This window comes from Haemaphysalis longicornis, unplaced genomic scaffold (genome assembly GCF_048455015.1).
Source record: "Haemaphysalis longicornis isolate Haplotype H1 unplaced genomic scaffold, Haemaphysalis longicornis Haplotype H1 scaffold_8, whole genome shotgun sequence".
In the NCBI taxonomy this organism is placed as follows: domain Eukaryota; kingdom Metazoa; phylum Arthropoda; class Arachnida; order Ixodida; family Ixodidae; genus Haemaphysalis; species Haemaphysalis longicornis.
In genome coordinates, this window is record NW_027526445.1 from 140,175,548 (window position 1) to 140,200,826 (window position 25,279).

General features: G+C 45.6%; 2 protein-coding genes across 2 annotated transcripts in view; one reads left to right on the forward strand and one right to left on the reverse strand.

The window, feature by feature from the left end:
- The window catches only part of LOC144150168 (peptidoglycan recognition protein 1-like), a 36,594-nt gene extending 31,914 nt beyond the window's left edge, over window positions 1-4,680 (reverse strand). The window contains exon 1 of the mRNA XM_077682010.1: window positions 4,489-4,680. Within this exon, the coding sequence (XP_077538136.1) occupies window positions 4,489-4,639 (151 nt within the window). The 5' untranslated portion in view covers window positions 4,640-4,680. The remainder of the gene's footprint in view (window positions 1-4,488) is intronic.
- A 2,675-nt stretch (window positions 4,681-7,355) lies between these two features.
- LOC144150119 (uncharacterized) overlaps window positions 7,356-25,279 on the forward strand; it is a 34,829-nt gene continuing 16,905 nt past the window's right edge. Inside the window, exons 1-9 of the mRNA XM_077681942.1 lie at window positions 7,356-7,541; window positions 8,457-8,586; window positions 9,910-10,200; window positions 12,575-12,780; window positions 16,928-17,081; window positions 18,419-18,610; window positions 20,394-20,599; window positions 21,662-21,794; window positions 22,444-22,632. Coding sequence (XP_077538068.1) covers window positions 8,526-8,586; window positions 9,910-10,200; window positions 12,575-12,780; window positions 16,928-17,081; window positions 18,419-18,610; window positions 20,394-20,599; window positions 21,662-21,794; window positions 22,444-22,632 — 1,432 coding nt within the window. The 5' untranslated portion in view covers window positions 7,356-7,541; window positions 8,457-8,525. The remainder of the gene's footprint in view (window positions 7,542-8,456; window positions 8,587-9,909; window positions 10,201-12,574; window positions 12,781-16,927; window positions 17,082-18,418; window positions 18,611-20,393; window positions 20,600-21,661; window positions 21,795-22,443; window positions 22,633-25,279) is intronic.

Genomic DNA, 25,279 nt, shown 5'->3' on the forward strand with positions numbered 1-25,279 from the left:
GACACCGCACTTAGACGTTTAGATTTGATATTTACTACTATTGCGCAGTCTTTACTTCACTTTGGCCGGGTGGCTCAATCGAGTCACAGACAGACAGACAGACAGACAGGCAGACAGAAGAAAATTTGTGCGCTTAAGTAGCCCAAGAAAGACTGAAAAAAAAAGAAACTGACAAAATCCAGAGGGGCGAGAAAACGCCCAGCTCACGTGAGCGCATGCCTCACGGGTACTGCCGAGTCTTCGGCTCACGCAGTGGTTTTAGCAAGAACCTTTCGTAGTTGCAGGGGGGAGGAGGTGAAGTGCGGGAAGTAAAACCTAAAGCCCGCTACCCCAACACTACAGAAGAAGTGAAGAGGGAGATGGAGAAGCATTTTGAGAAGTTGGCTGCAACAAGGGTCGCATTCCGTATCGAACAACATTTCGTCTTGACCACCGTAGTTTTGTCCAGCTAGTGATGGGAGGTGTCTCGGAGGAGAGTGCAGTTTTCCATCGTTTTAAATAAAAATTGAGACATTACGGAAAGTTGAGCTGAGAGTGACAAGCGCCGCGCCCTTACAATGCTGCTGCTTTTTTTTCCAGGTCGGCTGTACAACATGCGCCTGCATTTGTTGCTATAGATTTAAAGAGCTCCGTTATGCCTGTAATGCCGGTACTTCTGTGGCTTTGTGGGCAACATGCCAGGAGGCGGCGGCAAAGTCAGTGTTTGGGAAGAAAGTGCTAGCGAACAGCGTATTTATCAATGCCTGCTTGACTTCAGTATTTGCAAATGGCTTACAGTATTTTTCGATGGAGAGAGTTGGAATAAATAAAGTTCTTACCAAGGAACCTTTTACGTGTTTTTCATGTTCAGCGTTTTTATACTTTGATGTTAATTACTGGTTCAAAAGCATTTTTGTGCATGCAGTTGCTATGCAATAAATTTTCTGTGTGCAGAATAACAAACCTTTCACGTTTTGCCATAAATATGTTAGAAAAAATACTAGAAATTACGCCCAATACGGCTCCACTATACACCTAATATAAAATAACATACGGGCTGTGAGCCTTACAACTCCCAAATACAGTCTTAAATGACCCTACAGGGCTTCTATAAAACACTTAAAACATCAAAAATACTTCGAATGCTGCTGAAGAGTACTCCGAACGCGCCTCCTGAAAACTCATATTGCAGAGAATAACATACTCCCGACGCTGCCCTTAAAAGCTGTGATTTTAGTGGCAGTAAAAATTTACTCCTATATACCACTAAATAAACCACGGAAATGCTTGGAGTGAGGCGATACTCCCACTGGAAGGAGTATTGTATACTCCGATTTGGGGATGAGGTGTGCGACAAGCCATTCACACCCATTTCGGATTATTTGTGCTTTGTGTAGAAACCGAACCCCAACACGACGAATTAAGCCCCTTCGATCCCCCACCCTCCACACGTTGACGAAGGCCACCCTCCAAGGCTCCGTTTTCTCGCTATTGTTGTTTAATATTGCCCCCCGTCACCTTCCTACTTACCTACAAGCTATCCCCGGCCAACAGTACATTTTTTACGCGGACGATCTGACCATTTGGACAATGCAGGGATCCAGCTGCGCGCAACAAGAAGCTCTCCAACAAGCGATCGACACAACTGTCGGCTATCTCTTGCCCAAAGATTTCACATGCAAGCCCAACAGCTCGGCCCTCCCAGTCCTTCGCGTCCGCACCCGAGGTCAGCCAGCCGTGGCTACTCCTAATCCGCGAGTTACCATCCAGGGCTCCCCCGTTCCCAAAGTCTCCAACCTCCGTATATTGGGTGTTTCTGTCCACTACAATGGTTCCGTCGCCATCCTCCTGCCTTAGCTACACAAAACGGTCCCACAGCTCACTCCCCTCATACGACGAACACGGGGATTGACTCATGGCCTCAAAAAACCGCAACCTGGTCCAAGCACTACCTGGTCAGCACCATAACCTACTGAACTGCTCTTGTGAAGCTAAAACCACAGGAAGCCAACAGGCTCGATGCTCTAATGCTTAAAACTTACACAGCCGCTCTTGTACTCCCAACGTACACTTCCAATGAGCGTCTATTTCACCTCGGCCTGCAAAAACACGCTTAGTGAGCTACTACAAGCACAGCGCACGTCCCACCTCCATCACGTAGCCTCACTTCCTTAGGTAGACGTATTCTCCAAAACATCGTCCAGCCCACCCTTCCCATCAACACAAACTCCAACGTATCCCACTGTCGGTTCGTCAACGCCTGAAGGTTAGCGTGGTACCTAAACACATGCACCCTTTTCTCAATCGGGGACGTCACGAAACCCAGGTGAGGATGCTCGACAAACGCTACGGCACCAACTCCCAAGCACGATATACAGTCATAGCTTAAACTCCCAACCACACGTGCACTACCCTAGTTATGGTGGGCTCGAACAGACATATCGCCACAGCCGTCACCTATCGAAATCTGCCCGTCACCACAGCCGAAGCGCTTGCCATCGTACATGCCGCTACCACGCGCCAGCATCAACCATACTTGACCATCAAAAGGGACTGCCAAAAAGCCTGTCGTCTGTACCAAGCTGGTCTTGCAACACCCCAGGCCCTCCCTGTGCTGAAAAACCTTCCCGAGGACATTGACATTTCGATCATCTACCCCAGGCCAAACTGGCCTTTCAGGAAGGAGGCCGCTCATGCCGCAGCCCGCTATCTACTTACACGGGCACTCCCGTACTCAAGGAACGACACCACCGAGCCCCTAATCTGTGACCATCAAGTTCCACCTCCACTGGATTCTACCTACAGTTCCCTCCTGGCGCACTACACCCGCACACACGCACACGCACACGCACACGCACGCACACACACACACACCCACACACACACACACGCACACACGCACACACACGCACGCACGCACGCACGCACGCATGCACACACGCACACACACACACACACACACACACACACACACACACACACACACACACACACACACACACACACACACACTACATTCTCTCCAACCCCCAGCGCACATGTACCGCCGTCTACACACAGAAACCCTCTACAACCACACTATCCTCTCCCACATATCTCCGTCCCTTTTCCCGCACAACTGCCCACAATGTGACACTCCCTCACAACCTTGCGTATTCGTGTCCCCACCACCCCCACCTCAACCACTCCCTTTTCCTCGAGGCATCTGTGCTGACCAGCTCGGCGCCGGAGCATCAACTCGCCCTGGTGCTACGAGCCCTGTATTCTGCTCAGGCTCGCAGCCTCCTGGACACAGGAGGCTGACCACATCCCTTTCCACTCCCTTGGTTGCTGAAAAAAGCTGATTTTACCCACACCAACGGTAATGCTAAAGATGAAAGGACACCCTGCTTGGGAGAGGTCACCACAACAGCCGTATTCTTTAGAAGCCATTATGGATAACTGGAGATATGGCTATGAGTTTGCCAATCCTTCCCGAGACGACTTGCAGATACCTCCACCTTGGCCTCGAGATGACGAAAAGGTGGTGGAAGTCTACAATGCTGAGGATGACTTTGCATGCACAACTCGCCGCGACGAAGAAGACGACCTCTTTGATGCATATGACGACTACTAGCACTGAAACTATGCAAATAAACAATGATACTGAAATTTAACTAGGTGAAGGGAAATGGTCACCGACAAGTTCTTCGCCATTCAAGTACTGCGCGTGAGTGCAAGCGTCCGTGAATTTTTTTAGTCGTCGTGTTATTTCTGATCTACCCTTTAGCCCTTATGTGTTCCACATGCTGGTCACGACGAGACGACGCCATACTTGCAAACTAGCGAATTAAGTAACGAATTCGCAATAATTGGGCAGTTTGGTAGAATACAAAGAATGTGTTAACAACTACAAGTTGTTATAACAACTATGAGTTGTTATTACACGCTGAGCGTGTAACTACGCCACAGAGTTGGAAAGTATCCGCGAGGAAGTCGGCGAGGAATTGAGCAATGGTGAGGCCGAGAACGTGCGTGAGTGAGCTGAGTGCTGCTGTTCTGGTAGTGAAAGTGATAAGTGCGATAGGCAACGGAGGTCACCATGTAATTAGCGGCGACTGCGACATCAAGAGCTATTTGAACGTGAGGGGAAATTCCCGCGTGAATAAAGCTAATGTTTTATAGAGCTGGACAACAAGAGTTGGATTAAAGAAATTTGGGAACAGCGTTCAATATATTTACGTCAGTAAGAGCGGGAAAAAAAAAGCTCCGATCGATTTCATTGGTGATCTAGTTGTGAACATGAATGTCTTAGCCTGTGTGGGAACAAACCAGCAAGCGTTGTGAACTAGACGCAAATATTACATGAACACGCATAAGCTGAAAACACCGGTAGCAAACACAAAGAAAGTCCGCAATAAAAACAAGAAAGTTCTCAAAATGACACGAGGACACAACAAAGAGAGCTGGCTAGGTAACTATCACTCGCTCCAATCGCACATGGTCCATACATTCTGTCTCCATCCTCACCTGAAACCACATTTCCAAGCGTGGCTGCTGTGAACAAGAGGGCGAGGATAAGACTGTAGCTCATGTATGTGTCGTGCTTATTCCCAAGTAAATCGCACCAATCCCTGCTGTGTCGCCTCTGGTGGAAGTTCTTCTCCTTTCCAGTGCACATGCGCAACACTCTGGCGCCGGATGATGAATGGCTTCGTAACAGCGAAGGCAACAATGCGGTCGGCGCGCCTTGTCGAATAGTATTTGTGTCAGTGGGACCAGCTGCGAGAGTTTCTCTCTCCCGGTTAAGCGAAGAACTGTTTCCTTTTCCGAATAGCTTGTTTTTGTCTGTTAATTTAAAGCGGAGAGCCTCTCGGCTGGTTGTTTCAAAAATGCTGTCGCGCACGCCCCCGTTGTGTTGCGTTATCTTCCGGAGATCCAAGGTTGTGCGCAAGCGAAAAATTCTTCTGTCTCACTCAGCCCGCACTCGAGACAGCCGTGGGCCCGTGCATCAGACCGGACGAAAAGGTGGTATTTTCACAGAGAGAACAAAAGATATCGAAAGTGTGAAACAGGTGCTCTTCAATGTCAAAAGAGAAACCCAGATGCATTTTGACCTTGCAACCAACTCGAAGCGGCACCTACTAATAAAGGTGCCTGGGGGGCGTTGAAGCGGAAAAAAGATACCGAAAGAGTGAGCGCTATGCTTCATGCACGCGCAACGGCCCGTAACCCGCGGCGGCAACTTCGACGTTCAATGTTTTCCGCCTGTGGATGTATTTTTCAATCCATCTGTCTCTTTGGTGTTGTCCCCGATGACGCGTTTCGCAAGGTTTCGTTACGCTTGAAAGCGGTTCTTCCCACTGCTTTGTCACACAGGACATGTCTAATTTTCCCTTCAAGCTGAGTTCGCATTTCTCTTTTTTAAAAGCGCACGTATTATGGGGCTTGTATGCCTTATGGGGTCGCAACATAACTTCAGCGTTCTAGTTGCAAACAGCAAGAAAGTAAAGACAGTTAAGAAGTCTTGGTATTTATTTAAATACCATACACGGAATCAGCTTGCGCCTCTTCACGAAGGCATTTTACAGTGCGATGATATGACCTACTGGGTAAGAACTATTCACAGTAAAAGACCTAACATACTCGTCTTGAAAAGGCAAGAACGAAGAAAAGGAAGCAAAAACCCGAAGTCGAGTGAGTTTTTTTTTACATCAGCACGTGTGGTCACGGGGGAAATACCGTGTGGTAGGGCTACACATATCAACAATGGGATCAGTCGGTGCATTGGAAACGAACTTCTGGAAGGAGACACGTACGGCTCGCTCAGGGAGCTTTCACAATGGCATTTGCGAAAGCTATTGGCCTAAATTACAAGAAAAAAGGGCCCCGGTGAAATTCTGGATGAATCTCGAAAGTTGCACTGTACCTGCCTGAACTGTTGAGACACATGGCATTTGACTCAAAACGAGTCAATTGATTCTTCTTAGCTAGTGTCACCGAACTTCAGTTTACTCATTCCGAAAGATGATAACATGACACACGGTCTAATATATTGTTATAGAGTTAGCATAATAGTGCGACGGGGAAAAGTGTATGCATCTGAGTCCTCTTTTAAAATTGAAGAGAAGGACTCCAAGTGCCAGCAGCCACCCTAAAGTCTTCAAGCGAAGCTTTATATGGATAGGCGAAAGGAAAACTCGGTGGTCCCTAGTACGCAGGGAACGCTTCCCGCGCAACCTGATGTGGATGCGCGAAAAAAGCATATTGGAGAGGAGTTAGAGGTAAGACGAGAGGGCTCGCCTGAATTTATAGGTCATGTACCTACCGTTACTCACCTACGGGGCCGAAACTCGGGGGCTCACTAAAAGGTTCCAACTTAAATTGAGTATGAATCATCGAGCAACGGAATGGAAGATGGAAGGTGTAACATTAAGGGACAAGAAGAGAGCGGAGGGGTTCAGGGAACAAACGCGTGTTAAGGACAACTTAGAAGAAATTAAGATGAAGAATTGGGCAGGGCATGTAATGAGAAGTCCAGACAACGGTTGGTCATTAAGGGTAACAGAGCGTATCCCAAGAGAAGGCAAGCGTGGCAGGAGGAGGCAGAAAGTTAGGTGGGAAGATGAGACCAAGAAGTTTGTGGGGGCAAATTGGTCGGAATTAGCACAGGGCCGGGGTAATTGGAGATCTGTAGGAGAGGCCTTTGCCTTGCAGTGGGCGTAGACAGGCTAATGATGACGAACTGAACTTACTACCGACCCCTGTAAGTGGGAACGGCGCATAGAAGAGAACAAAAAAAGACTCTATCGAGCAGCGATCTACTCTTAAAGCGCTGATCAAGCGACAACGGCGAGCAGGGGTATGGCAGGGGGATGGCGATGCATGCGGAGCTGCAGGATACAGCTTCGCTCGTTATCATTCATAACGGGGTGCATAGACACATTTTTTTTTATTTATGGCTACTATTCAACCGGGATCAATCACCGCCTTAACCAAAAACCGTGATTTTGAATTATCTGACCGGTGCAGCGGAACATGCATTCTTATATAACGGCAGTATTAAACACTCGTGGAGAAACACAAAACACTATTTATTTGGTATAAGCACAGCCATTTGGTACCGAAAGGTAACAGATTTCATTCACCAATATTTCGAAATACCCCATATTTCCTATTCATTAGTTTGCAGAAAATTCGAAATATTGAAAAATAAATGCTTATTTTTTTTCTGAGGATACGCACACGTGTGTGCTCTATTACAGAGTCTCGAACATTGCTCACAATGCGAAGGCCACGTATAGATCTGGCCTGCCTCAGCCTTCTGTGAAAACCCGCTAGCATTGTCCAGCTTTGACAAAGAGAAGAAGTATACGAATTAGATTCATGTGGTATGGACGGGAACGGGCATTATGCTGGCCTCAAGTTGTACGTTCTAAATGCGGCTTTCGTCAAATATCTAGGAAGAAGACGCAGCCGTATGTGCATCGACGGTGTCTCATAATGACGCGCAAAATTGCCTTCGTGGTTTAAAGCACCTGATGTCCTCTGCTCGCCTTTCTCTTGCGAGAACCACCTGAAAGGTAAGTATCGGTTTGTCTGTAAACTAAGACAGGTTTACACCACTTTGATTTGCCTTACCCTTTAGACAGGAGAAGTAGGGAATGTTCGAGTACTCGACTACTTGGTTTCGAGTTTTTTACACTTGTGTACTGAGTGTGAAAAGCAGGAAGACAGTAGAAATATCAAAATTAATTTTTGTGACAGTGTACGCATGGTACATTTTACACAGTTATTGTTTCTTACATGCGCTGAAAACTATAATCAGGAATGTGTACAAATGGTTTTTCAAGGTCAACGTTAAACATAATGGCGTGTCAACCAATGTCAAACTCATTGTGCGTCAAGTTACGGGTGTCGGTTGACGACGCTAGACCTGAAATCCCAACTTTAAAGCTAACGTAGGGCCGTCGCAAACCCTTGTTCACCACAATGCCCCATTAGCAGCCAATGGGAATTTTGTAATGGGAATCTTGCCCCGCGGGGATCTGGTGGGGCAGTTTTTTTAGACAACTGAGGAAAGTAATGCGTGAGTGATGCGAGCACGCATTATTCACCTAACATATAGTTTTCATGGTTAACAGCACAGTAAATTTCGTAGTCAAAGAAGACCTGCTGAGAACGTCTTACGCACCATCACCCTACGCCTGAGTGAAGTTATATTTCGCCGACATTGGGCAGTTAAAGCCCCGCAGATTGCAAAGCTGCACACTGCATTCCCATCTGCTATCATACATAGATGGCCGTATTTTGACGGGCAAATTTAAATCCAATTGCTAAACAGTTTAATAATATGCTTCGCCTCGTTGCCCTCATTCTCTGTGCTTCATTTCCTCTCTTCATTGCCCCTTATTTTCAATATATTGCTTATATTGTCTCAGGCGTAATTTCCATGCTTTAAACCGATCACTGTGTCCAACCATTTATCCCCACACCAGCTACGCGTCCTGCCCTAGTGGCCACAAACCAACGAAAACAGTGTACATCAATTCGGGACATCGTACAAGATGCGGAACACACGTTGGACTGTTGCTGGGCTTCTATTCTGTCTGGTACTTATAGATAATGGTAAGCCTTATACATCTCGCACGCAAAATGTATTTGTTTTACTTGGTATACTACTTTCACTGAGAATCTAAGCTCTTGTAAAACATTTCAGCGGAGAAAATTTCCGTATTGTATGCATGCTAATTTTCAGGTTGGTCGTCTTCTATCAACCATTCAAACTGAAAGTTGGTTTGTGACATGGAGTGTTTCACTGCGATTCGTATCGATTTACAAGGTGGCCATAAAGCATGTGTAAACTAGATCTTTCCATTGCTTGCTCTCGAGGAAATGAAAGCACGATTAAAAAAAATGGCGCAGGATATAGCCATTAGTTTTCATTGGCCGCTGAGTCACAATGTTTACTAAGTAAAGAGAAGTACCATTGTTTTGAACGCCCCGCTATATCCGCCGGCGGGTAAGCTCCGGCCTCCTACGCTGCTTAGCATCAAGGTGCCTTGGTGCTTGGCCGCGTATGAGGCCGTCTCTCGAGGCCATCGCCGGAGCGCTGCAGATGCAAGGAGAGAAAAAAAAAACACGAAAGACGTCTGATGTATTATGCTCGTCATGACAGTGTATACGCCCTAGAATACAATAGCAGCGGGTAGGTTTGCACGTCTTGGCAGCAGCGTTTCTATCAGCGGCGTGAAAAACCAAAGGAGATATTTTAGACGCACAACTAGCAGGATACGTCGGCTCACTCAGGATTTCATCATCTAGCCGATTTGGAAAATGTGGTGGTAAAGAAACTTGATCGCGGGAAGAAAAAAAGATATACGGATAGCGCGAATGTTTTTGCTTTTTGATATCTGACATGCCTCACGGGAGACACGTGTCTTGTGATAAAAGCGACAAAAAACATGGCAGCAAAACAAAAAAATGACAGTAAAACGCTGCAACTTAATGGTAAGCGACAAAACTCCCAGAATTTTTTGGCCTGACACCAGGGTCTGCGCACAATGCCGTTTAACGCAAGCACCTGTAATTTTTATAGACGCGGGCTAGTCATCTGCTGAAAGCGGCTGAATATGCAGAAACCCGGTTTGAACGCATGAGTCGTTGGTTCGATCCCTACCAGTAACTAGACCGGACGAGAACACAAGACGACACGCAACATGCTCTGTGCATCTTGACTCCAACTAGCCCAACTTTCAGCCTTTTTTTCTCCACTCCACTCAACTTTAATTTCTGTTTCCGCGTCTTTCCATGAGTGCATCGCGAAAACAATTTCGAACACTGGCAGATTTTAGTGAAGGCGCGCGAAAAGCTTAAATTTAAGAACAAGAATTGTACTGAAGAAAGCTGCGAATAGAACATGAAGTAAAGGTCCTCTTCACGTGTCCGCAGTTCCGGCCATTGAGTGGCAGATGAAGCAGCAACGGCCCGTACTGTACCCGTTGCAGCCAATGTGGCCACCCTGGGACCATTTCTACCGAGTCTTTCTAGCCTGCTCGGGTATTCCGTTCGTGACGAGACAGGAGTGGGGTGCTCGTCCTCCTCGGGATCCTCCCAAGCGGCTCAGGGTGCAGCCCGTGAGGCTGCTGTTCGTGCACCACACGACGGAAGACGAGTGCCTCGACTTTGCCAGCTGCTCGGCCAAGATGAGATACTGGCAGGACTTCCACATGGACACTAGAGGTACGAAAGAAATTTTGAAATTAACCGGGATACCATGGGAAGGAAAAAAAGTACCATAGCTTACATAGTTATTGGTGCACTGTACCTAAAGAGACCAAGTATGTGGTACGCTTCACACTGTTTGTAATAACAATGAATTGTAAATGACTTATACGCGCTCAACGATGGCAAAATGTGGCAAGGAACACAGGAAAACACGTTTGATAAGATTTCATTGAGGCGCACTAAAGAGTGGAAGTACTGTATACGCTAATTGTCTGAGTTCCGCTTGTTAGAACGTGTCGTTGTGTGCAGGGATGTAATTAAAGGAGCGGCACAAGTCATCTGAGTTTACCGCAGTTATCAGTTGTGGCGAAAGTTGTGATAAGAGGAGTGCTCTGCATTACATATTTTGGCTAATGTGCCGTGATCCAAGTTCGCGGTAGTTTAGAATACTACGACATTAAATTGCGTGCTTACACTTGCTTACGTTGCACTTTTGTCACTACAAGCGAGCGTAAGGAACGTCTTCACAAAATTCTCGTAGGACTCGGTTTTCGGGCATTTTGCAAAAATCATACGACTTGGCGAGAATGGTGCCGTATCACTAGATTTCAAACTTCTGTTGCTTATTTTGACTGGATTCAAATGCGCCAACACTTACCACTTATAAGAAATTCATAAGAACTAATGTTAGCATTCGTTTTCAATTGCCTGGGTCAGAAGACGAGTGCCAACTGCAGTCCGCATCTTGCAAGCTACTGTATTTGAGGCTGTATAGCGGCTCTTGGAACTCCATAATGTTTTCCCAGCTCCCCCGCGAACAAATAGGAATTTACATGGCCAGCGGCCAGCATTTCGTCCTGGCCCAGGAATAAGTATCAGTAAAGTTGCGACCAAATGGAACAAGAGCCACCACCGAGTTCTGTTCAGACCAGTTGCACTGTAACAACGGTGTAATTCAACCCAAGGTAAGCCCAGTATGATGTTAACCTAGCCTAATCTGATACAAACTAACGTAACTTCCTATCACCTCCGCTACACGGTCAATTCTAACTAGGTCTCTTTCATAACCCATCTCAACAGACGTTAAGCAATCATATCCAATGACGCCGCTACTGAAAGCTAGTGTTACGATTAAGCGCGCCACTATACTGTTCGCGCGTACTGCAAGCTTCGCACAGTTCTCCTGTGCTTTGTGGCAAAGCCAACCACTACGTGCGCCTTAGTTCTAGGCGCCTCGCTGTCGGTGACTCAAACCGTTGCAGCGACAGCCGACGCATTTTCAAGTTGAAACTTCCTCCAGCAGAGTGGACACCGCGGTCTAGATCGCCTCTCTCCCCTCGCCCAGACTCAGCGAGAGCGAGCGCCATCACTTCCGGCATCTCACAAAGTCTGGAAACAGTGATGTGTGTGTCTACTGTTTACGGGCCATGTGCACAAAAACACTGGAAAAGCAGCACGGTAATTAAGGTTTCTGTGTAGCGCCGCTACTGCCCGCCCTCATGAACTCAGAAAGGAGGTTGTGTATGTCTGTACTATTTGCGGGCCGTGTGCACAGCAGCATTGGTAACATTGTGGAAGCCGCGGAGCCGTTACGGCTATTGCGCATAAAACCACCCTCTCGGGGGATAATTAGCATTCGTTTTGGAGCAGCGAACCCATGCTGTCGCTCTGTCGAGTCTCGCTGTAACCTTGCCCGTAAGGGTATTGTTCCTGTATTGCTTCGGCTCATCTCTCGCCACGCAGTAAACCAGTTGAGCTTGCCTTCGGCTTCTTCTCGTCGTCACCAAGGCAGCCAATTTTGCTGAATCCTCTTCACCACGCTACCACACGAATGACGGAGGCGACGGAGCCCGGTTCCGGTGACGCCTTCCCAAATGTAACGCTACCAAGTAGGAACCGGTTAACAGGCTACAAAATACACTTGTCGCAAAAAATGAAGACGAAAAATAATAAATCAAAATCAAAACGAGAACCAAACGTTCTATTTTAATACCAACAAGCCAAGTATTGACAGCTACGCCATCGATCAGACGGCATACAGGAAACTTCCACCCTGAAAAGCCAAGCGGCTTCTTTATTAAAGTTTTTGCATGTACTGGCGTGCGCTTTAGTTTCAATCGATTCATTTATTCTTTGTTTCAACCAGACAACTATTTATTTATATTGCCCGATTAATTATTCATTACTAATAAATAAAAGTTACCTGGTTGATTGTAGAACAATTGAAAAAGGCGTTATTTTATCAATCGTTAAGTAACTAAATAATACACAATTGATTGATTGATTGATTGATTGATTGATTGATTGATTGATTGATTGATTGATTGATTGATTGATTGATTGAAAATTTTTAAGAAGCGACCTAACCGTCTAAAATTCTCGTGCTCAGGATGGGACGACCTGGGCTACAGCTTTCTGATTGGTGGAGACGGGCGCGTCTACGTCTCCCGTGGTTGGGACCGCAGTGGACGGCACACGTTCGGATACAACGACGTGGCCCTAGCCGTGTCTTTTATGGGAGACTTCTCGCGACGCCTCCCGTCTCGAGCAGCCTTGTGGAGTTTGTACAGGCTCATTCAATGCGGCCTGGCACAGGTATGCGTCATCGAATGACTGTAGCACCTGTGCAAATATAGACGACTGTTTGAATGTGCGGCCATACATGTTTAATATGAAAGCCGCGTAATTTGAACTCCTAGTCGAACCATTAGCATGTTAGACGCTTTCGAATTAAGTACTAAATGCCGCGGACGAGGTTGCTACTCACACGACTTTAGCCATCTCTAGATTGAGGTACTTTAAGGTAGCCTTTATTGGGTTACAGTACCAAAGGAAATTAATATAGGTCTCTGGTTTAAAAAGTGATATCCTAAACAAAGAATGCATTTTTTACATAAAAAACGACTTTTGCGTATAGAACAACCATTTTGTTTTTTGTTAGTAAGGTGCAATCCAGTTACGCTCGTGTCCCTTCTATTTCGGTAGTATAAATTGCTAGGCACACACAGGGTACTAACACTGTATAGACAAACAGAAGAAAAGTCAAGCTAAAATATAACAAATTTCAGTTGCTTGGTTGCCGCTTAACCAGTGAGACATGAAGTCATAGCGCAGTGCATGCTCTGTAAAGAAGAGAACCGTCTTTGTGCGAAGAATTTCCACAGATTTTTAATGTTTCCACTACACACTCGCTACGGTAACTTTTCTGTTTGCATTGAGCAAATGCAGCCATTAACTGTTCGTACAATTTTAAAATTGCACGAGTACCCTGGTCCGGTTCACCCATTCGCAGAACGTACTTTCAAAAACTCACAGGGTCTCGTATTATCCCTAACACGACTTGAAGGCGAAAGGTGAAATCCTGAGTGTCGACGCATTGAATACAGGCGCATGATTTACTTTGCATGACGTTCTTTTTTTTTAAATATCCATGTGCACCGGTAACATATATATCCCTCTTTTTCCGCCACTTCTTCACCGGAAATCGTTATATTGACGTCCACACAAATTGGACTTGTCCTCAACATTTTTCGTCGTTCATTATTCAGCTTAATTTCTTTACCGCTTTCGTGGTTACTGGTTCGGCTGCGTTCATCTTGCTCCTGGATGTGTGGTGTGCTGGATGGGACGGCTGCCGGTTGCTACTGCCTAGTTTAAGGTCGCGCTATAGAACGTCTCTGGGTATGAAACGCTTCTGAAACCGGTGTTTTTCGGTTAAGGCCAGGCGCCTGTAACGGTTTTTTATATTCGCAACGAGTCTGTTCAAAGCATCTGGGAGTTTCCAATAGTGTGAAAACGGCGATACGGCAACGGTAGAAGCGCTTGACTTACCCCAGCACGTTGCATATGTTGCAATGTTGCATCATGCATGTGGTATTGCATAACCATTTCTTCTACGTGGCCAGGCGCTTTATGCAGTGATCACCGTTAAACTTTTAAAATATGTAATTGTGGGCTTAAGGCGTAGCGTCACCATAAACAACCAGGGCGTCTTGGGGGCATGGCTGTTTTTAACACGGATAGAAGACGACTGTGCGAGCCCCAACGGAAGTGATATAGGGGTGCTTTGAGTAGAGTAACAAGGAGTCTTGCCATGGCATAAGATCCTTGCTACACCATAGTCCTGGCATTTACATCACTTTTCGATCAACCTATTGTACATATCGTGCAGAAACAATTGGAAGAAAACCTACCAAGAAATTGCGTTTTAAAAAAGCAAAGGCAGCATACTCATACAGCATGATATGCAGCTTAGATGCCCGGATGTGCATGTACACATTGTTCGTATTGTTTCGCTTGTCTCCTGTTATTACCCTGATTGCAATGAAAAGGTCCACACAAGGTTGAAGGTCAACAAAACCACAAAGCTCACTTGCAAGCAACAAGAAAATACTCGGTTTTTAAAAGGCTTTCAAAAACGATAAATGAACCAAAGGAACATTCCTACACTGAAAACAGTGGTTGCGAAAGAAAATGAAATGGCAATAACCGGAATGTAATTGGGAAACAACGAGCACGTAATCACCGATACAAGAAAGTTGGTTTTCATGTTACTGGGCAAACGTATAAGGATTTTTAATGAGGGCAATGATATTCCAAGGGACCGTCGAGCAAAGAAATGTTAAAGGGATCCGTGCATACACACACATACATAGATTAAAACACTCGTGCTTACATACATACATACATACATACATACATACATACATACATACATACATACATACATACATACATACATACAGACATACATACATACATGCATACATACATACATACATGCATGCATGCATGCATGCATACATACATAAATTCATACATACATACATACATACATACATACATACATACATACATCATCATCATCAGCCTATGTACCCCCACTAAAGGGCGAAGGCATCTCCTATAGAACTCCATTTATCCCGCTCCTGCGCTAACTACGACCAATTTATTCCCGTAAACTTCTTGATCGCATCTGTCCATCTGACTTTCTGCCGCCCCCTGCCACGCTTGCTTTCTCTAGGGATCCACTCCAAGGTAAATATAAATTGCTATAATATAAATATATAAATATAAATTACACCCATTTATTCTTAATTTCTATTAATATGTCCTTAACACACGTTTCTCCCCTGATCCACTCCGCTCTCTTCTTGTCCCTTAATGTGACACCTGTCATCTTCCGTTTTATTGATCGCTGAGTCATCTTCAAGTTAAGTTGAACCCTCTTAGTGAGCCTCCAAGTTTCTGCCCCGTAGGCGAGTACCGATAAGCTGCAGCTGTCGCACACATTCTTGACAATGGTAGGCTGGCATTCATTATCCGAGAACGCCTGCCGAATGCAATCCACCGCATTAATATTCTTCTAATTATCTCTACCTCATGGTTGGGATCCGGGGTCACAACTTGGCATAAGTAGACATATTCGCTTACCACTTCTGCTGCCTCGCCACCTACCTCAAACCGCTGTCCTCTCCCGAGGTTATTGATGATTACTTGAGTCTTCCGCATATGAATTTTCAGGCTCGCGGTTCTACTATGCTTGTTCAATGCAGTAAGGATGCTTTGAAATCAGCCCCCCGAGTTACTTAGCAAGGAAAGGTCATCAGCAAATCTGAGCTTACAGAGGTATTCTCCGTTCAACCTTACGCCCACCTGTTCGCAATCCAATAATCTGAATACCTCTTGTAAGCATGCTGTGAATAACATTGGATAGATTGTGTCTTCTTGTCTTACGCCCTTCCTTATAGGTATCTTACTTCTTCCCTTATGGAGGACGATGGTAGCCGTGGAGCCATTGTAGATATCATCTTGTATTCAGACGTAATGCTGGTCTACACCTTGATTCCACAATGTCTGAATGGCTGCGGAGGCTTCGACCGAATCAAATGCTTTCTCATAATCTATGAAGCCTATGGATAGGGGGTTTGTATACTCCGCGCACTTGTCTATCACCTGATTGATCGTGTGAATATGGTCCATTGTTAATAGCCTTTACGAAACCCTGCATGTTCATTAGGTTGACTGAAATCGAAGGTGGAAGTAATTCTCTTAGCGATTACCTCGGTAAGTACCTTGTGGACGACTGCCAGTAAGCTGATCGGCCTGTAATTTTTCGAGTCCTTCATGTCGCCTTGTTTGTGGATTAGGATGATGTTGGTGTTCTTCCAAGAATCCGGTACACTCGTGGTCATTAGGCATTGCGTGTACAGGTTTGCCCGTTTTTCACGTACAATTTGCCCGCCATCCTTCAAGAGGTCTGCTGTGTTCTGATCCTCACATACATACATACAGAGATGCATACATAAATAAATACATACATACATACATACATACATACATACATACATACATACATACATAGATACATACATACATACATACATACATACATACATACATACATACATACATACATACATACATACATACATACATACATACATACATACATACATACATACATACATACATACATACATACATACATACAAAAATTCCATCCCAGCTGCCCACGGATTCTTCCGTATTTTATCCTACCAAAGATGCCCCCTTCACGGCAAGAAATTTGAATCGGTGAGTCATGGTTACCAATAGATTTGAATCAATATTACACGTATACGTGGCGTGCCCCAAGAATTCACTGCCAAGAGTTTTCAAATTACTGTGGGAGCTCTTCGGTGTATCACCGCAGTTACCCTAACAGTAATGGGATAAAAAGCTCTCCTGCGTGCGCTTCCAGGGCAAGATCCATCCAAGCTTCACTCTACACGGCCACCGAGACTCCAACTGTGGAACCACCTGCCCCGGTGACGCCCTCTACATGCACATCCGTCAATGGCCACACTACGGTGGGAGATTCGAGAACCGCATCTGTCCCCCTCGCAACGAAACGAGTAGGTAACGTTAAGCATCAACACAGTGCGCGTAATTAGCTGAAATGCTACATAGGCTACATAGATATACAGTAATCCTTGCAGCATGACTCACTCCCAATCAAGCAATTTAGAGTAGAAGTACAAATCTCGTCTACGTGATATTGCATGGTATAGAACGTCGCCAACTTCCCGCGTGAAGTCGGCCATCCTTTCCTTAGTATACTTCGGATTCATGCACCGTTGTTTAGGCACAGACGCGTGCAACAACCCTACGTACTCCATACGAAATCACTGCAAATAACGGCCACTTAACACCCTGTTTTCCGCTTCCTATGGAGAATCTTTTTTCGTGGGTAACAGGCATTGCACAAAGAGGGTGCCACCAATGTAGAATTGCTTCCTATACCATCAAGGAAGGCTGCCCAGTGAGTAATGCCACTGTCAATTCGCTATAACTGAGATTCGGTTCTCTGGTTATTTCTGTCGCAGAGAGAGAGAGGGAGAGATGAGTCTTTTTACGAGAAATATAAACAGATTTCTTCTGAACAGTAATATATCCTGAGAACTGCTGAACAGACGGCTTACACAATCATTCGAAAGGGAATTGCGGCAGGATTATACATCTATCTATTACGCTTTCTCGTGGAACAATACACTCTCCATGAAATCAGTGTGCTTGGAGGAATAACGTCAACGTTCCGTGTGCACTGCTGGCGCCGCGAAAATGCGACTGGCTTTATTTCTTGGACAGAAGTCTGAGATTGGTTTGGTATGGCAGGTGCTTCATAAAATAAAACCCAGTCTCTACGAGCGTACTTTCATTTGTGAGTGGTTATTTTGATTTTTCTCCATGTCACCTGAGGAAGCTTCCTGGCCAAAGCTGTTGTAACCAGCTTCACGCGGCGCAGAAAGCAGCTAGAAGCCGCCAACAGTGCGGCCGCACATTAGGACAAAAAGACAATGCATGAAATACTAGAAAAAAAAACACAACTCCACAACTCAGCCTGACAAAATCAGCTTCGATGCAGGATTACATACACACCTGTGGTAAGGAAGACTCCGTTACATAAAAACAAATTTAATCATAAAAGAACTTCTAGCTTTTAACAGAAATAAAACATACATCACACAAAAGCTATCACTAACAAAAACCATGACGCAAGCTATAAATGCAAGCAGCATCAATTTAAAGGTTTGCAAAGTATTGTCGCCTTTATTGAATGTATAGAAATTGTAGCTGTGTAAAATTCACGGAAGATAGTGGTGGAGCACCTGAAATAAGCTGTAGGTTCTGCAATAAGTTTTAAAATTGATCTGGTAGCTTCTGGTCTAACCAAAATGCTTACCACACGCAGAAACCCCCTGCATCCCCATCGTGTCCCGCAGTCAATGGGGTGCTCGGCCATCGCGTCATTGGAGGCCCTTGCTGCCTAGCGGAGAGGCGCAGCACGTCTACATCGCCCACACAGTGGGCCGCAACTGCTATGACCTGCCTACGTGCGCGGAACGGATGCGGAGTTACCAGTACTACCACATGGAAGGGCGCAGTGAGTATGGAGGAGCGCACGTAATACCGTAAATGTTATTCCGCCACGGGGTGGTCAGTCTCAAAGGACATCTGAAATCCGTACCACACCAACGCGTGTGTTGAATGATTGGTTCATGGAATAGGCTCTTCTACTGAAACGCAGCTTCGCATTTGCTGTTCATTCGGTTGAACGAAAGTGGATGCCAAGACCGGATTAGGCCAAGCCAAATGTGACGTAGTCTGCGTTTGTCTCCTTTTTGGTCTACTGCAATAAAGATTACCACCTATCACAGGCTGAAATCATCGCAGCTTAAAAAACGGTGCACTGTGCCTTAGCGTCTCCGAGTGCTCTATAACAATAAAACTACTCTGAGTGCTATGTTGGCCGCACTGTCTGGTTTGGGAACTAGAACAATACGGAAAATCCCAGCGGACAGTTGTGCAAAATACCTCTGCGGGCTTGTGCTCCACTGTACTGCAGCCTGGTTTACACTGCTCCCTCCTGGTCCAGGATTCCAATCCAGGACGTCCTCCTATCTGGGGTAGTGACTCTGCTAGCTGAGCTGAGGATGAGCACGAATTAATCGAGTGTTTGTTGGTGGAGAAGGTGTAGACGTACTGTTTAAGAAAAGTTCCGAAGGTGAAGCAAGGTTCGGCGACGGGACAAGTTAAAATCCGCCTGAAATGCAGGCGTATGCAACAAAGGCAAACTGTAAAGCTTTCTCATGAGCTTCGCCGTGAAAGAAAATCATCCCGGCGAAGGATGCGTACACGGGACCATTGTCTATTTAGATCGGTCGTTCAACAAATTGAGCTAGCCAGTGACGCAGCCGTTAGTTGTGTGAGGGCGAATTATTTGTCGATTGGAAGAAGGGGATCAGTGTTAGACAACCGGTTTAGGAGAAGCCCCTAAGATGGAATATTTTTTTATGTCCAGCACGAACCGTGATAACCAGCTTTGGCTTGTGACAGAACCCAAGAAGCTGGACGTTCTAAAGGGGTCCCAGCGCAAGGACGCTTCTCCGGCGCTAACCGCTCCATAAAAAAGTTTATTTCTTCTCTGCGGAGAGAGAAGTTCAAATCCACCTGAAATGATGAAATGAAGCAGCACAGCTACGAAGCAAAGATATGCAGATTTCTCAACACTAACTTTCTCAGCTTTCTTAGAAACAGCTATCCACAAATACTTTGCCAAACAGCTATAGGCAGTCATCTGGTGCCAAAAAAGAGGTGCCTTGCCGACCGTAACATGCCAGAATGTAATGCTTTTTGTTTGAAGCCGCCTAGATTTCTTTCTTTGTGTAGCGCTGAGAGAAGGTTTATTTTCCCATAGCATGAACTCCATTACGTTCTTTGAAAAGGTAACTAAAATTTTTTTACATTTTCTAGAACATTTTTTGGAACAAAATTTATTGCCCCAAATTTACCCTTCACACGCTTGATTGCCGATTTGTGTTTGCTTTCCACTTTGACCTCCTTACCTTCCAATACCCCTACCCCCATCCCCATATATAGTGTAGCCAACTGGGCAGTTCCCTGGTTAACCTTCATGCCTTTTCTGCACTGTTCCTTTCTTCCTTCCTTGTCACTAATGCGTGGCGTCCCCTATTTAGATAGCATTCTAGGACATTGTTCTTTTTTTTGTTAACGAGGGTTTTATTGGCACCCACTTGGTGGTAGTCGTGTTTTATTAAACACGAGTGCTGTCATAAATTTTCATGCATTTAGTTAGCTTACGCACGCCTTGAAGTTACCTATTTGCACTGCCCCTGACTTGATGACGCTGTCAACTGGCTTTGCAGAGTGGTGGGACATCGGGTACAGCTTCGTGATCGGCGGCGACGGTCGCGTCTACCAAGGCCGTGGGTTCGGAGTGGAAAGTGCCCACACGAAAGGCTACAACCGCGGCGGCATTAGCATAGCTTTCATAGGAGACTACAGGAACACGACGCCAAGCGCCAAGATGCTGGCCGCTGCACAAAAGCTTATCGACTGCGGCATGGAACAGGTAGGTTTTTACGTTCACGCGCTTGATGGGGAACTTGGCAGTTGGACAAACGAAGCCCATCTCAAAAGCATGGACTCTACAAGGGAGCTCTCAATGCGCCTCTCCTGTAAATTTACCGCATAATTGAACGGTACTGTCAAAGCTCCATAAATCTAACTAGCGAAAATGTCACTGGAAGTGCAAACATGGCGCCAGATTCGCTGGAAGTGGATTTAAAGACAAGCGAGAAAAAAGGTTTCGTTATTAGTACGCACTTATTTTCAGAACTATATATATGGCCGAATTTATAAGGCCCCGATAGTTCTCCTGGTACTTTTGCATCGCAGCATCAGCAGTGCCCCCCCCCTTTCCCCCCTCAGTGTACAATTGATATTCTTCCCGCGTCAATTCGGCGTTGTCCACACATGCGCACGCAGTAAGTCTAACAGCTGAAACAGCTGTTTCACCCGATTCGTAGGGTAAGTTTCAACACATCTTTTTGATGCTCTGTTTTATGTAACACTCACCATGATAAAATGTAAGATTGGGCGATTTGAGCATTTTGAACACCACAAATGGGGTGTTTTTACAAAGCCACAAACTACGCCTCCACTAGCTTTACAACGCCGTTTGAGTATTTATCGTAATTTCCTGCATACTTTCTCACCAATCATTTTTGTATTTTTGGTGTTCGCTTGGTGACAAATAAAGGAGGAGGAAGAATAAATGTTTTTTTTTTCAGGAGCGCTGGTGGTGCTTTTAGGGCACCCGCCCGGAGGGGGGAGTTTCTAGTGCGGGATGCCCTGGCCTTGGCTGGGAGTCCAGGCCCTCTTCACGAGTAAACGCTGGGTCCCAGGGTTATGACTTTTCAGGCAGGCCATCCACTGCTCATAAGAGGGGGAAGGGTTGGGGGGTAAAGCTGGGGTTTTCTGCACTCCCATACTTGATGGTATGGGATGCCCAGTAAGGAACAGAAATTACAGGTGGTCGGGTATACGGTGGGGTAGATGGCGTGAAGAAGGGTGCGATAAGTAAAGAATTTTCTTTCCTACAGACAATCATCTCGCTTTGCTTTGTCCGTAGGGTTACATCAGTCCAGACTACCAGCTGCATGGCCACCGGGACGCCATTTGCACTGAGAGCCCTGGTACCGCCCTTTACGAAATCATCAAGTCGTGGCCGCACTATGCAGGGAGACTTGATACCTACATCTGCGGTAACTATCCGAAAGAGGCAACAGATTATACTGAACCACCTTGATTTTCAGCAAACGCGGGGGCTGTATTTTCCCCACCAATGTTACTTCTTGCTTGTAATGCGAAACAAAAAAGTGCCAACAAGTATGCTGCAAAACGTTGTAAAAACCACCCAGAATTCTTTTTTTTTTGCAATTTTCTAGTTAGCCCCATCAACAGTTTACTGCATTTTGCCACTTTTTCCTGTTCTTTTTTTATAACACTATCACTTTCCACAATTTGCCTTGAATCGAGAGGAAATGAAATGCACCAGATAATGAAGTCACAACAATAAACAAATGAATTTACACTTTGTGCATAGCAGTGGCTGGGGAACAGAAGGTTTCAGCAGTGGTTAAATGGCTAATTGCGGCATTAGAACTATCTGCGGTACAATTTTTCCTAACACTACATGCTCTCCTTGGAGCCTCATCTGTGGACAAACAACTATTCATGAGTACTACTGGCAGTGCGACAGTAAAGCGTGTTTTTATTCGTATGACAGACGCCACAAAGCTGTTTTGCATCAGGTACTGCACAAAGGTCAATCCATTCTCCGCATTGTGCTTTGCAATATGAGTGATCATCTGGAAGCTGCCTTTCTTGTACACTGATGCTTTCCACCTGCAGGAGCCCCCTGTATCCCCATTGTGTCCCGCAGTCAGTGGGGTGCTCGGCCGTGGCGTCAACGGAGGCCCACGCACCCCGTGCAAGCTCAGCGCGTCTTTATACACCACACCGTGGGTCCCAACTGCTTTGACGCAGCTACGTGCGCGGATCGGATGAAGAGTTACCAGAACTACCACATGGACGGGCGTCGTGAGTATGGTTGAGGGCGTATGAAACTGTACGTGCTACCCTCTCCACCAGGTACCCCAGCTGGGAGGTGTGCGGGAAGCCAGTACAAGTCTAGAGCATGTGTGGAGTAAAAATGAGGCTGTATATAGCAGTTGTTTACTTGGTGCCGGTTTCGATGAACACAACTGTACAGCAAGACGAGAAAGCTTATAGGTGAGAAATTGGCAAGGTAACATTTCCTTGGCTCCCTGCTTATCTCATCTGCCGTTCCTGCCACGTAACTCCCTCTCATTTCTTCCCATTCCACAGCTCCACTTTTCTCCTTCCTTTTCGCAACTCCTGTCGTGAATGCAGTGAAAGGATTTTTCAGTTCCATTTTCCCTCGTTTGTACTGGTCGCCTGCCAGCTTCTGTAACAGTGAGCTTTTAATCAGCACTTCAGCGTGTTAATCTCTTTCATAACATTTGGAAAAACCAGTTTACCCTGTATTCCTCATTGAAACAACACTGATATTTGTCATTATGGACTGTTATTCCGTCTTGAAGATTCCAATTGTTTCTTTTGCTCTGAATAACAAGGATCATGTATAATCCATGAAAGCGGTTTTTAGTAGTTCGCAAACGACTTTTCTATGTGTACTTTGTGTTCAACCGCTTCTTCAAATCCTTGTTTGCTGGGCGGTTGAATCCAGAGACAGACATACTAAAATTCTCGCGCTTAGGTAATCCAGGAAACCCTGTTGCAGTTTATTCATTTTTTTTAATTCAAACGCTTTCAGAGTGTTGCAAACCGCAGCATCTAATATATTTAGAATTGTGAGTACCTCAGCCAAAAAATTACTTGTCCAAGACCATCAGATATATCAGAAACTTGATCAGCAGATTTTTTTTTCTCTTTATCACTCTGGGACAAACCACGTGGCAGGTATTGGAGGGCTTCCTTTCCATTGCAGCGATCAACGCTCCTAAAAGACGCTTAAAAGGAAATCTCAACAAAAATAAAGCGGAATCTGGAAGACGAATGTGGTTCGACGAGAAAATGACGCAGGGCGGTCCCTGCGTCGGGAGGGAAGAAGCGAAATCGTTTATCGGCAGTGCTGCAGGGTCCATTAATGGAACACTGAAAACACTGCCTGTCGCATGTTTTATGGGTATGGTCTTTTTATGAAAAGCCGTATTAATCCCAAGGCAATCGATATTCGGTCTTAACAGCAATGACAACCATCTTGCTCCGCTCAGACGAGGAGACCCAAGTAAGGCCTGCCCAAATGACCTCTTATGCCGCTAGACTCATAGGATCTTGACAGCATCAGAGAGAAGGCGGGAGATGGCTCCTACCCCGCATTTTCCTTTCTCAATTTTTGGATCAGGTTTATTCCAACTCCCATTCTCTTTTCTGTAACACCTCCTTCCCTCATTCTCATCTGCGCTTTGCGTTCACTCATATTCATACACAGCTCTGTCAGCAGATCGTCCGCCCGGTTACCATGACGGCCACAGTTATGTCGGCGCCAAACGCAAAACGTTTAGCAGATTCTACTTGTCTGGGTAGTCTAGGAAAACGGCAGGTACTCGCCTAAGGGTGCGTGTTCGCTGCTGTATTATACACGCTACTTCTTTCGCACCAAGAAATTTTGTTAGCCTTGTTTTTGGATGATTTCCATCGTAAAGCGCGAGCGTACCACTGCACTTTGCGGTGCTGGTCCTGTAACTGTGTCCCCATTCCTGTTTTGCCCACAAACGGGGCTGGCAGTACACAATGTTTAATTAGTAACTAATATTCTAACGAGCTTTGGAAATCTGCACCCTAAAAACCTGAATGACATTATAACGGAATTCTCACAGGTAGGCTTGGGCTCGTAATAATCGTCTATTTTACATCCCACAAAACTGCTTCGACCACCTCTCTGGGAGCTGAATTTATGTACTCTATGGCGTATTTATATCTCCCCGTTAAAACTACATTTTGCAAGAGATATACTTGAAGGGCCCATCACTTGTCAAGAATTGGAAAATCCCCCTAGGCAAGAACCACGTTCCCAAACATGACACGTGCCCAAGCGATAAATAAGCGTAGCAGGACTACGCCCAGACTATGATGAATACCTATGGGCAGACGTAATCTTGGGCCGAGATTTAGACAGTCATCTCGAGACAGGGATAAATAACCGTAGCCCCATTTCCGCACACCAGAACATGCCCATGTGAGAGCTCGGAATGGGCCAAGAATTAAGCACGAGGTTTGCGTGCCATGGTAGGGAATACCATGCTTGTTTGCAACAAACCTTCTCGCTTCTTTGCTCCTTGAGTCCTTCAGGTAAGCTGTTTAGTTTTCCATGCCACGCAATCTATGGATTTCTCCGAGACAGTTTAACTGCCACATTTATATACAGGATCATGCCTGAACACATTTTATTTCTCTGAACTTGCCATTCAGCCCCGGAGTTGCTAAGTTGCGTTTTGTTTGCAGTTCGCCAGCAAGGGGTGCAATTACCCCGTTATATTTGCAATCTTGTATACATTGTAAATTACGTGTAATTTTGCCACTTAAAACGTTGATTTTCGCACCACCAGTTAGGTGGTTACCATGGTTCAATAAATACAGAAGTTCCCCGCTGAATGTTCCCCGCATGCATTCTGTGGGTTTTTCGCTTTTTGGTTTCAACGGG